The sequence below is a fragment of the Aphelocoma coerulescens genome, chromosome 1 (genome assembly GCF_041296385.1).
Source record: "Aphelocoma coerulescens isolate FSJ_1873_10779 chromosome 1, UR_Acoe_1.0, whole genome shotgun sequence".
Classification (NCBI taxonomy): domain Eukaryota; kingdom Metazoa; phylum Chordata; class Aves; order Passeriformes; family Corvidae; genus Aphelocoma; species Aphelocoma coerulescens.
The window spans coordinates 119,826,447-119,839,965 of record NC_091013.1 but is presented as its reverse complement, the minus strand read 5'-3'; the positions used below and the strand labels follow the sequence as shown (position 1 = coordinate 119,839,965).

At 47.1% G+C, this 13,519-nt stretch overlaps 1 protein-coding gene across 1 annotated transcript in view; it reads left to right on the top strand.

Moving 5' to 3' along the window:
- The window catches only part of LOC138120098 (glutamate receptor ionotropic, kainate 1), a 53,964-nt gene that overhangs the window by 21,405 nt on the left and 19,040 nt on the right, over positions 1 to 13,519 (top strand). Inside the window, exons 7-11 of the mRNA XM_069032543.1 lie at positions 3,522 to 3,629; positions 6,921 to 7,034; positions 8,041 to 8,244; positions 8,620 to 8,843; positions 11,842 to 11,960. Coding sequence (XP_068888644.1) covers positions 3,522 to 3,629; positions 6,921 to 7,034; positions 8,041 to 8,244; positions 8,620 to 8,843; positions 11,842 to 11,960 — 769 coding nt within the window. The remainder of the gene's footprint in view (positions 1 to 3,521; positions 3,630 to 6,920; positions 7,035 to 8,040; positions 8,245 to 8,619; positions 8,844 to 11,841; positions 11,961 to 13,519) is intronic.

Here is a 13,519-nt window from a genome sequence, read left to right as displayed (position 1 = left end):
TCACTTCAATCTGGCAGCTCTCTTTGCAACTCCAATAAAGCATGGACTCTCTCTTCCCAAAGGAAAGAAAACCAAAGGAAAATTAAACTGTTCTTGGTCAGTAGCATCTTGGTTATTACTATTATTATTATTATAATAATTATTATTATTATTAGTTATTATTCCTTATTATAGTGGAATTGTTATTTATGGCCTTGGGAGATTTTGTTGCATAAAAGTGACCTGAGGTGTTCTGAGCGTTGCTTAGCTTTTTAAATTTTTCATTCAGGTGTCAGGTACCATCACAGCCCTCACCAGAAATTTGGGCATATTGGTTCCTTCACCCCTGTGGTTAATTAGGAATGTACACTAAATCATTAACTGATGTTCTTTTTGTCTAGGAACTTCTAATCATAAACAAACAGATTATAACCCCAAGAATTAAATACATATGCTATGGGTCAGGATAATCCCAGGACAAAACAGAATAGGCAGGAGAATATTCTTACCTTCCATCAGACTTCACTCCAGCTTCTGAGTGTGCTCCTCCCGCAGTGAAGAGTCCAGCTGGCTGATTTCTGACCAAACTCCCATTAAAGCCAGAGAAAAACCCAGCTGATTTCTGGCCTTTAGGAAAAAGTTTCCAAATTTTCAAGTTACACTTAAACAGCAAGAGGAGGAAAAAAGAGAGAGGGAATAAAAAAATACAGGTCTGTTCTACAAAATAAATAACTAAATCTGGTCTGTTTGGGGAATTTCTTAGGTCAGTTTGGACACCACCCCCAGGGATGCACAGGCTGGGAGTGTTTGGTGTCTGTGCAGGGCCAGGGGCTGGGCTGGGTGATCCTTGGGAGTCTCTTCCCACTCAGGATATTCCATGACTCTGTGGTAAGTCTGGAAGCAGCCGAATGGATTGATTCTGGGATTGACCTGTTGAGTGGCTCTGGCTGGAACAGAGGCTGCTGCAGGGATTGATCGGAGATGGTGAAGTGGAAATTGATACCGAGAGCGTTTGATGGGTGGGAATTGGTAAAGCTCCTCTGGGGGTTTGACCTTGGAAGCTGAGTCAGCTCTGTTCTCCTGTTGTTGTATATTCCCATCAATCTATTGATGGGGATTGTAATCTGGATATTTAACCCCAGAGTTCAGTTTATACTTTTCCCACAATCCTTGTCTTTTCAAGCAGTAAAAACAGGGAGTTTTGCAGTAAAAAGAGTTTCACAGTTTTCTCATTAGGTTGCTTTGTGTATTTTGGCCATGGCAGGTCCCTGGCAGCCTCCAAAGGTGGCTGAAGTTGTGTCTGAAACCTGTTCTGTCCACTCCCTCCTCGAGGCTTAGTCAGAAGGGATCTGAGCAGCTGCTCACAGTGATGCTCTCTGATGAATTACATGATCAGGTTCCAATTCAACTCTTATTGTGTCCTGTGGCATTCAATGTGTCACCAGGAACATGAAAATTGCTATAAATCCTAAGTGTGAAAGCATGAAATCCCATCTCTGTGATACACACTCATGCAGCTCCTGGCTCTTCAGGAAGTTCTGCTTCATTTCAGTTTGTTAATTAACATGAACTCTGCAGCTGCTGCTTTCTCTGTTTCTGTTTAGAAGAGAGAAAAGAAAAATCAGAAATTAAACTTAGAATTCAGATGATATTTGAAGCGTGTTCTTCACCATTAGGGTTTAAAAATCCCATCAACATTTAACCCTTCTGAGAAACACTGCCTGGCTCCTGTTTATATTGAAGTCACGTTTGGGTTGTTATTTGGTGGTCTGAGTGGGACTGAAGTTGGACAAAGGCCCTGTTCACTCCTCTGTACCTTAAAATTTAAGCAGCTTGTAGCACCTTTTCCTTCCTTGAGTGCAGAGGTAGAAGCACCAAAGCCTGTTTGGAAAAGTGAGATGCATTTCACCATCTAAACCTCTTTTCCCCAAGAGCGGAGATGGAGGCTCCTGCTGCCAGTGCCCAACATAACACGTTGGGCGTTCACTCAGGATCGTTCCCCGTTGGCAGGGAAGCCGAGCGCAGGATCTGTGATCAATGAACGGGAGCATCTCGCAGGAGCAAATCACCCTCCAGGAGAAACTGATCTCTAAAGAGCAGATTTTGTAAAATCCTCCATCTTTGTGAATAAGAGATGGGGGCACACCAGAGGAATAAAAAGACAGCTTGGAAAAAGAGATATCAGAGATTGAAATTCATTCATATGTGTCCCCCCCCGCTATCATGATTGTATCAGCATAACAAATAAACAAGTAATAAATAACCCTGCAAGTGTTCTGCTGTTTACAGCAGAGACTTTTGTATATTCCCAAGTCATTACGATGGAAAACCTCACAGCAAGTTTGCTGAATTTATGCTTTTCCATTCTTACATTACTTGAGTACGTTTCAAAGTCCTGCTGTTTCCACGAATTCCAAATGCACCAGATTTGCCTGAGACACGTGGTGAGAACTCCCCAGCACCCGAGATTAAATCCTGCAGACTCAGGGCTGGAATTCAGATTAAACAGGGAGACACCAGTCTGTTAGTGTGGTGATTTTTAATGCAGCTTTCCTTCTGTCCTCTGTCTCCGATAAATCAAACGAGGAACGTTGTGTGGTGGAAAAGCTTGTAATTTTAAATTATATGGCTGACACACACGAAGGAACAGTGCCATCATTTACCGGCAGCTCTCCTTGTAGCTTTGACCAATTTAATCTAATGGGGGAGCTCCCAAAAATGGATTATCAAAATTGTCTGCACTTTGGAACCCATCACTTTGTTTTATGGATAAGCACCAGCTCTGGGGACAAGATGGGCTGGGAGGGAGAGAGATCTCGTTTCAAGGCAAACGGGCTGGGTGGGAAGCTCACAAGATGCAGGAAACTGACACTGTGGATAAAGTTCATCCTTGCTCTTGATCCTTCTCCCTGAAGAAGGGTTCCCAGCACGGGGAATCCTCCTGGCTGTGCAGGACAAATACAGGTGCCAGTGTTTACAACAAGGATTAGGATTCACTGGGTTAGGCTGCAACAGGAAAATGTTGCTTGGCCACACCTGCTCCTCTGGGACTTGTGTGCTGTCCTTCAGCCTCGTGGGTGACACTCCATGTCCTTACCCTGCAAAGCTTTCATGGGGTCTCTGTGACTGCCTGGGCTTCTCCTGGGAGCTCCAAGGTCCAGCCCCACAGCCTGGGCAGAGCAGACTCCTTTTCTTAATTCCTCAGTGAACTCCTATGCAGTGCAGAACTCCCCTGGCTTTGGGCACGTGCAATTCTCCTTTCTCTTTAGTCAGTCTGTACTTTTTTATCAGTACCAGACATATGTAAATCAATCTGTGTCAACTGTCACAGACTTGTGCCTGGCTGCAAAATGCAAAACATATCGGAGAGAAGCAAAAACAAAAAAAGGGGGTTTTGTCAAAGCAGCAAAGCCACATATTCTTAAAAAAGCCTCAGATTTGGAAGTGATTCAATGCTGTGGTGCATTTAAATTGCAGTACTTGTTCTGGGTTCCGAGCAGCTCCTGCTGGGTGCCACAGGGAGGATGTGTTTGTGTCCCCAGGCACGGTGGGACGGCCTGACCGGGCGCATCACCTTCAACAAAACTGACGGGCTCAGGAAGGACTTTGACCTGGACATCATCAGCCTCAAGGAGGAAGGCATGGAAAAGGTAAGCAGGCCTTTTGTAAAAAAACATGGCAAAAAGCTAATTTGACAAGGGCATGGCTCCTCAGCTTGACTCTCCTGTGATTGGGGTAAAAAACCTCCCTATTCTCAAGTGATTTGAGTCAAAGTTAAAGCAGAGCTGGTAGGATTGGTTTTTCATTTTACAGTGTGTACCGTGCATTTCGAGGTGTGGGAGAGGAATCTGGGGCAGGCAATACTTATCTGATGGAAAGAATCCCTTTAAGTGCACCTCATTTTCAATCCCTGCCACTGCAACAGTGAATGGTAAATTCATATATAAGAGAGAGATAAATTTATATAGAAATGCACAGACAAATGGGACACGAGGGAGAGAGGAAAGGAGGTGCTTGAGTAATAACCTCAACAAAGTGGAGATGTTGAGAATCCTCCAGGTTTTTAAGACTGGATTGGTTCTTCTTCCCTTTCCTCAGCCCTCAGCCATCGATATGGGCTGCCCTGGGGGTGGCTGCTGTGGGTGTCCCAAACCCCAGCACAGGTGACAGCAGCTCCCGGGGCTGCTGGCCCTTGCTCTGTGTGCTGGCTCAGCTCTGGATGGTAATTGCTGATGGGTTAATTGAGACTTTAACTGTAATTGCTCCCACACAGCTCTCCAGACGGCTTCTCTTTTCATTTTTAATGAAGCACTCTGTTTGTTTTTCCCTGTACCAAGGCTGCTGGCGAGGGTTCTAATCATTTATATAAAGTGTGGAAGAAGGTTTGTACACAGACAGGTGATGCCAAAACCCTTTGGGCTGGGTCTTCACACTCAGCCCTTGGGTTTTGATAGTGACTCTCCTATTGCAGTTTAGAGACAACAATCTCTCTGAAAGCTGGAATTTTCCTGGCAGGATAAGTTTCTCTCCACTTGAGACACTGTAATTCCAAAGACTATAAAGATCTTAGCAGGATTCAGATTTCTCACCAAAACCAGGGGGGTTTAATTATTACTTTACTTCTTGGGAGTTGTGCTTTTCCCTTTCTTTGAGCATAGGCCCCTGGCTGCAGCAAAACTGGTCCCTTTCTCAGGTGCCACCCTTCCTGATTCACCTAAAATTTACCATGAGGGGTAAATTTACACTATTTTGGATGTGTATTGGCAGCAGCTGCCAAGTCTGGTTTAATGTGCAGGGCTGGGGGTGGTTTTGCCCACACAAACCCCTCAGTGCTGGCAGCGTTCGAGCATTACTGCCTCACGATTTGGATGAGTGTGTTATTAGCTCCTTACAGCAAATAATAGAGATGATTAAGTGGGTGCTGCCATTCACTAACACATGGAAATTGGGACTAAGCTTGTTTATAAAAGATGTAAATTACCCCAGGAATCCCATCCCTCTTTGAACATAAAGTGCTTAAAACACAAAAGTGGGATTTGGAGACCAGCTCCACACACGGCTCTCCACAGGACTCACAACCCCTGGGTGCTGTTCTATGAGGAGAAGATAAAAACTGCATCCACCAAGTTTAAAGTGCTCTGCAGTCATGAGACAGGAATTTTTTACAGTGCTTAGAGTTGTATTTTGTCCGTGGTTCACACAGATCTCATTATTCCACTCCCCTCCCTCATACGCAGCTTAAGAAAGTTTGGGGTCTGTGTTGTTTTTGCGAGAACAGACCGTGTAAAACACCCTCTAGAACCCTTTCTGTGTTCTCATGAAGCACACACATACTTAACAGCCCAGTTTAATCTCCAGTGGATCAGGCTGAGGCACAAAGGCCCTCTCCCCTCGTTCCTGGGGAGTACATCATCCCCTGACACGCAGAAGCAATCTCCCTTTTGACTGCAGGCATCTCCGTGCTCTGCTGAACTGAGGTAACGCCAGTTACAGCTGGTTCAGAGCAAGGGCTCGCTGGGAAGGGCACATGACACCTCTCAAATTTGTCACTAAACTGCAGAACACCCCCTGGACTCCCCACAGTGACATCCTACCTCGGCCTCATCCTTCCCACGCCCTCTGACCGCTCCCCCGTCCAGCCAGGGCTGCCCTGCGGTGCTGTCCCCTTGCCCAGATGTGCAGTGCTCTCCTGGTGTGTTCTGTGTGCTCCGTGGCTGTGCTGCTCCCTGTTCTCATGGTCGTTCTCCCCCTTCCCTGCTGCCAGCCAACAAACACATTCCACGTCAGTAACAGTGAGCAGAAGGGCTCATCCACCCTGGTGCAAATCCAAGGATATTCACTGTATTCCTGGCTCAGGCTGTCATAATAACCAACACCTCATCTCCTCTGTAAATTTGTGTACTTTCCAGATTAGCTTCCCAACCTGATCTAGTTTTGGAAACAAAGGGAATGACTGACAAATGCTTGGCATAAGCATTTTTCTTAAAATGGCATGGCTGCCCCCATTAAGAATTTGGAAAAGAAAAGTTTGCGAAAGGCAAGAGCAGTGGCACCCGGGGACACAAACCCCGAGTTTGTTTGAAATGGTTGTGCTCTCCACAGTGCCCAGCACAAACCAAACTGCCTGAGCCAGCTCCTCGCCTGGAGCTCCTCACATCAGCCCTCAGACAGGCTGGGCACCACAATCCAAGGGCAAAAACACTGGAGATGCTTCCAGGCTGCATTTAAGTTGGGTAAATATTGAGCTGAATAAATCACGTGGTTCTAATTTCTTCCCCCACAAGGCGTAGATCCAAATCCGCTGAAATCACACAGATCTTCCCCAGAGGCTTTGGACTGGGTAGTAAATACTGGAAGTTGTCACTGTCTCTGGGGCTAGAAAGGAATTTGCCTTTGGCCACTGATGTTTGCTGAGCAAATGTGTGAAATGGTATCACCTTGACAGCTCTGGCATATGCAGGAGTCCAGGAATGACAGAATAATCTTTGCTAAACCTGCTGAAGGCACAGGGCAAGCAAAAGGCCAGTGCATCCATCAGTCTGCTCCAATGTAGTTATTCAGGCTTTTAACCTGTTCTATCAGAAGAGAGAGGTCTTGCCACGTGTCTCAACTCCGCCATTGAAAACATTTTTAAAAACTCATAGACATTTGAGATTTTCTTTAGCAGGGAACAAAGCCAACGTGTTCCACTTCAGTAGCCAGTTGGCCACCCCAGCACTGCACTGCCAAGCCTTGTACTCTCCCTGCTCCTGGGTTTGCACTTCTGCATTTTGCAGTCGTTCCCTGGGGGTTCTGGACTAGCCCTTGGTGCTGCTGCCTTTCTCCAAGCTCCTGCCCTCCTCCAGCACTCAGTCCCTTCCTCAGGTGACCAGAGCCCCAAGGCCGGTGCTTTAGGGGTTTAGGGGATTAGGGCAGCCTCTCACCTGCTCTCCTCTGTGCAGATTGGGGTCTGGAACTCCTACAGTGGCCTTAACATGACGGACAGCAACAAGGACCGGTCCACCAACATCACGGACTCCTTGGCCAACCGCACGCTCATCGTCACCACCATTCTGGTAAGGCTCCCCAGATCCTAGATTTAGGGTCAGGATCCACACACCCATCCATGAGATTGACTCAAAACCACCCCACTGCCAGTGGAAGACTCCCAGGAACCTCTGCCTCTAAAACTGCTTCGCTTTCTCCAGCATTTCAGAGAGAGCCCTGCGCACTTTTCCTCCCAGGAGAACGAACACACACAACCACTCAGGTTTGCACTCAGTGCTCATACAGCCTCTGTTTTACTGAAAATGAGACAAAGAGGGCTGAAAGGAAGTGGCAAACAGCAAACAGACAGATTGAGCCATTGTTCTTACTGTGAGGAATGGAAAGGGTGTAACTGGGTATTTGGGAGCTGCTCTGCCTTGTGCTTTCTGCCTGCCCAGTAATGCCACTTTTTTTTCAATTGCTCTGCCTAATCCCTCAGGAGGAGGGAAAGAGCTCAAAGGGTCCCTGCTACACTACTTGTCTGTTGCCAGAGGTGTTTTGCCACATTAAACTGCTTGCCCAGATCTTCTTCTATCCAAAATCCTGAGAAAGGGAAAGCAAAAATGCACTTTGCAATCTGCCTTTTTTGTTCTCCATTCCCTCGTTGCTCCATTTGAAGACTTTTCCCAGTAAATCCTTATTTTTCACAGAATATAAAATGTTAGGTTCCCCTTAGGGTTTTTCTCTATTATTTAGGACCCTCTCTCCATCAGTATCCCTTCCTGTCCCTTGGAGTGGGACAATGTAGGATCCAGACCTTGGGTCTGAGTTTGGAGCTGCTGGGCACAACTAGAATTAAAGCTCCCGGGAGCCACAAATGGTCCATTCCACTGAAAACTAGCGCCCTTATGCTCATCTCTAATTCGTTCAGTGAGTTTGTTAACACACCTAGAACAGCTTTAATGCACAGGGTAAATTGTTGGTTTCCATCTACTCGCAATCCCTTTGGAAAACATCATCATCGTGAAGAGAAACTGATCTAACCCAAAGCAAGCCTCAGGTCTCTCGCTGACTGTCTGCTGTCTTTTCCTGCAGGAGGATCCCTACGTGATGTACAAGAAGTCTGACAAGCCCTTGTATGGCAATGACAGATTCGAGGGGTACTGCCTAGACTTGCTAAAGGAGCTGTCAAATATTTTAGGCTTCATCTACGAGGTCAAGCTCGTTTCTGACGGCAAATACGGAGCCCAGAATGACAAGGGAGAGTGGAATGGGATGGTCAAGGAACTCATAGATCATGTAAGACTGAACCCTTCTCTCTCTATTCTCCTTTCACCTGGGGTATTTTAGAATGAAATCTTTGCTGTGGATTTTGCTTTTTAGAGCCACCGCTGTGTCTGTTCTGCCACCCATCAGAGTAGGAGTGTCTGAATGAACAGTTTGCAGGTGTTGGGAGGAAACCTCCATCAGTGGCCACATCCCAAATTTCCCCTGCCTTGTAAAAAGAGGAAACAGTGTCACCCCCCCCCCCCCAAAATACCCTAGAAATGTTAAATTTTGTTGAATTTGAGCCAAATATGGCATATTCTTTAATTCTTGGGGAAGAAATGGAGGGAGCTGCGGTGGGTTTGCTGAACATGAAGGAGACCAGTGTTTTCTCTTTTGTGCTCCCAGAAAGCTGACCTGGCTGTTGCTCCTCTCACCATTACCTATGTCAGAGAGAAAGTGATTGACTTTTCCAAGCCCTTCATGACGCTGGGAATCAGTATCTTGTACCGGAAGCCCAACGGGACCAACCCCGGCGTTTTCTCCTTTTTAAACCCTCTCTCCCCGGATATTTGGATGTACGTTCTCCTGGCCTGCCTTGGAGTCAGCTGTGTCCTCTTTGTCATTGCCAGGTAAGGCCAGGACAGAGTTTTAGACGCACCCACAGCCTCTCCCCTTGCAGGTGTTGGATGGGCTCTGGAGTACAGGGCTATCAAACCATCCTAAGGGGGTTATCCAATCCTAAAACATTTCTGCAAAGGCTTGGTATTTTCTCATCAACACTGCTGTCCCCTTTGTGTATTGCACTGAGGTTTTGCTTTTCCTAAGGGCTGTTCCAAGAGAAATATCCAACGGGATGCATCAGGAGGCATCACCCCAGCAGACATGTGCTGAAAAGCAGCTTGTTACTTGCATGTAGGCATTTCTCTTTTCCACTCATGGTGCACACGGTTCAAAGGTAAAAAAACCAAAAGGTGAACCTAGTTTTGCTGGAGGTCCAACCTTAGAAGTCTTTTCCAACTGAAATTGTTCTGTGAATTACAGGAGGAGAGGTCAGGGGTTAACTTCCCGGGGTGGCCTGGGGTGAAAGGGGAGTTTATCCCGCCCTGGCAGCTGTGGGGCTGTGTACAATTACTCGTGACTTCCCACAGGCTCCTGCAGTGCCTCACTGTACCATAAATAATAACGTTACTGTACACAACCCATGATCTCAGTCATGACTAATCTGGAATGTGCTCCACTCTGACAGACTGACTCTTCTGCAGTTGTGTGCCAAGACTGAAAACATCCCCCAGCCCTCTGCACTTCGGAACAGTGGAAGGGCACACAAATGCTTTCCTTGAGCTGCTGCCGGAAAGCAGTGCCTGGTTACATTCAGCTGCATGGGCTGAAGAAGTGAAATTGTGTTCAAGTTAATTTGGATTTATGCATTTTAAGCTAAGCTGTTCTTGCAACCCACATCGAGACCTGTCCATGTCTCCAAATACATCAAAATTTCTGTAAGATTTGCAAAGTGTTTCAGCAAATATCGGTTGGTTTTAATAACCCCAGAAACCATCCACTTCTAAAGACTGCTGCAGTAAATTAAATGGTTACCCACATTTTGACATCAGTTCCTGAAAACAAATACTTGGAAATCATGTGCACAGACTGGTATAATCCTCCTGTCATTTCTTTCAACTTTCAGCAGCTGGATAATTTCTCATTTGTCTCTGAGCCTTAGGTAGCCCTGTCATTGTTACATTATTTTTAGACTCAAACACGGAAGTTTTTATCACGCAGAAGGGTTGCAGACTGGCAAAGCTCTGTCCCAAGTACACTGGCAGCGGATGAACGAGGTGTTTTCTGCCAAAATTCCCCTTTCTGCTAATGCCATGTCAGCTGTGCTGTTATGTCAGTGACGGTAGAGCCAAGTAGCTGAGTCAATAAGTCACACAGAGCCTGTGGTAAAAGGTGCTTGGGTGACCTTGAGCATCTCACCTTTATCAGAAACCTCGGCACAGCAGCTGCTGAAGAGGGAGAAAACCACGGGAAAAAAAGGCCAGGGAAACAGAAGGTCTGAGCAGTGAATTCTGCTGAACTGTAAACCAGAGCTCAGCACAGCAATAGGAACACGAGAAGAAAATCAGCTTTTGTTTCAAGGTGAAAAAGAGGCAGACACCCCGCTAACACATTGAAATATATACCCAGGGCTAGAAAAACCTTTCCAGTCTGGCAGACAGAGCTTTGCTGCCAGAATTTCATCGCCACTTTCTAGCAGTGGCTCTCTTGCTCTTTCTGTGATGAGACATTTGTGTCCAACTCACTGAATGTGGTGGTTTTCTGAAACCCTGCAAAATCCCAGCCTTGGGCTTCCCAGGCAGGTCAGGCAGAGGGATGTATTCTTCTTCCTGCCCTGTGTGAACACTGTGGGGGGAGCTTGTCACTCCTAGGGCTGTTGGCAACCTACTGGTCCTAATTCAGGGTCTCCTGCTAGGGATGTGCTTCCCTCTGTGTGCATGGACTGAGTCAGGAACAGTCTGGTCACTCCACAACACCTGCTTCCATTATTCCAGCAGAAATCTGAAACATAACTTGGGAATTGCTTTTCTTGTGACGGGTGCATGCAGAACTGTTGTAACTTGAACCTGAAAACTCTGTCTTTTGTTGTGATTTTTGCTACTCTCGTTCTGGGTATTGCGCAGCTGATGGCATCCTAAGCTACATCCTCTCCCAATTAACAGGTTCATTATTACCAGATTTCATTACTCCAGCTAAGCAAGGCACTCCGCTCTCACCCGTGCATAGATTCAATGCGCAATTATATTGTTGCAACAGTAATTAGAACGTTGGGTGAGGCTGTCGATTAGAGCTGCGTTCACACGCTCCATGAGGAAGGCACGCCGCACTGGGGAGCCAGAGCGGGCACCCTGAGGAGGAACGCTCCTTGGGGTGCTCCTGCTGGCTGTGTGCTTAGCCCAGAGTTCTTCCAGGAATCCCTCTGCAGCTCCCTCCCCACAGTGCCCGTCCCGCGTCCCTGTGGCTTTGGAGCTGCCGCTGCTCCGAGCGCCTCCCAAAGCTGGGAGAGCAGGGTGCTCCTGAGGCCCAGGCTGTGGGGCTGGTCCTGTGTGGGCCCTGTCCTTCAGAGTGGGACTCCACGTCCCGGTGGGGCCCTGCCAGCTCAGAGCATCCAGTGATTCTGGGAATGATGGGCACCTGCTGCTGCAGGGAGAGCACGTCCAGCACCCACAGACAGCGAGCGCTGCTGCCCTGAGAGGGCTGCTGCTCCTTCCTTATTCCCAAAACGCTTCCCAGGAGCAGCCCCGTGGCTCCCAGCGGTGCCCCGTGAGCAGGGCAGGGAGCCATGGGGCTGTAGCAGGGAGGAGAGGAGCAGCAGCCCCGTGCCAGGCCCAGCACTGTGCCAGCCATCGCTCCACAGCTGCTCCACCGCTGGCACAGGGCGCTGATGATGTCCCGGGGCCAGCCCTCCATGCCAGGCTCTCCTTTGCTGGATGTCCCGGGGCCAGCCCTCCACTCCAGGCTGTCCCTTGCCCGTTCCCTGCGTGGTGCCGTGCCGGGGAGCGCCGCTCAGCAGGTTTGCTGTGTGTCCTCTGCTCGATGTTTACAGACTGTTTCTGTTGACTGCCACAGGTTTACACCATACGAGTGGTATAACCCCCACCCGTGCAACCCAGACTCAGATGTGGTGGAAAACAATTTTACTTTACTAAATAGTTTCTGGTTTGGAGTTGGAGCTCTCATGCAGCAAGGTACACCGGTTACACTTCGGTCTCGCACACGTCCCACAGTCTGCTCAAGGGCTTCTGTGCTGGTAAACTCCACCCTCTGTAAATGCAGCATGTACTGTAAAACCTGATCTCACACACCCTGAGTAGCAGAAGGGAACAAAGCCATGTGCCACTGCCACAGGGGAACCAGTGCAACCCCGGCCAGAAGAGAAGGGGGAGCAGGCAGGACCACAGAGGCGTTCTGCAGCTGAAATGTGAATTAATTGCAAGAGGGATATGAAGTGCTTCAGGCTCAATTTGAGTTCATTGGTATAAGAGGTTTGGCAACAGGAAAATGTTGGGCTCCATCCCAACACAAACAGCCTTAGCTGCCCTAGAAGAACTGTTCCAGCTGCCAAACAAGGGAAGATGCTCTTTCTCCAGAAGGATTGTTGAGTTTGCAGGCACTTGTCAAACACATTGTTTAAAACCAACACCAAACCCTTGTTTTCTATGGCTTTCCTGCAGGTGTGTGTCCCATCCCTCTGTAAATGCATCCAACCCCAGAAGCCTTAACTTAACCCAGTCACAAGCCCCCGTTCCTGATGATTTTGGAAGGAGGTGACATTTTACTCAGGTGCCAAGGAGGGGCAGTGAAGCTTACTCCATATCAGAACTCAAATAGACCTGTGTACTAAACACATTTGTTTATGGCATTTATGTTCTAAGGTTTCCAATTAAATCACTTTTCACCAAAACTGGGCTCCACTGAAAAGAGAGAAAATGTTTTCTGACAAACTTTTCAAGTTGAATCAAAGCTGAACAAAAAAGACCCCACTCCGCAACAACCAAAAAGGCAAAGCCCAGAAGTACCTTGGTATTAAATTCCTAAACATTTAAGTAAGGAATGTAAAACCATCTCTGCAGTCACACAGGTACAGTTTACTCTTTCCTCTTTAACAGACATGAATAGCAGTAGAAGAAATTTTAAAATAAAGAGGCTTTTTTTCCTAGATATGGTAGAGAATAAAGTTTGCATTGTACCTAAGATGCACTTGCTTTTAGTGGTGCATTATTGTATTGAGAGGATACAGAGCTTCCCCACAGAAATTGCTTTGAAGGAGGTTGGATGAAAGAAGAGCATTTCTGCTTTGTTTTGGAGCTTTTTGGTTTTGTTTTCCTTCCAATTTGTCAGTAAAACACAGGCTGAGGTTTTACAGTATCAGGCAGGTGTGTGTATCTAACTGTGGTTGCCCTGTGTGTGAAAGTGCCCCAGGATTCTGTGTTTCCTGTCCTGCCTTTTTTGGAGTTTACCATCATCCACAGCAAACTGTGGGATGCAGTGTCTGCTCGTTACCACTACCTTGGGTACATGACAGTCAGCCCCAACCAGACTCTGCTTGTCTTTTAAGAAGATTCAAAACAAAACGAAAGAAAGAGAGAAAAAGAAAGAAAGAAAGGAAAAAAAAAATGAAAAAAAACATTTGTAAGGCAACACAAATGTTTCCATGTGCAAACTTGTGGTGTGATTGTCTGTGCATCATGGTCACGTGAAGAGTTTGGACATGATGTGAGTGGTGGTGGAAGTCTGGGTCTAGCGT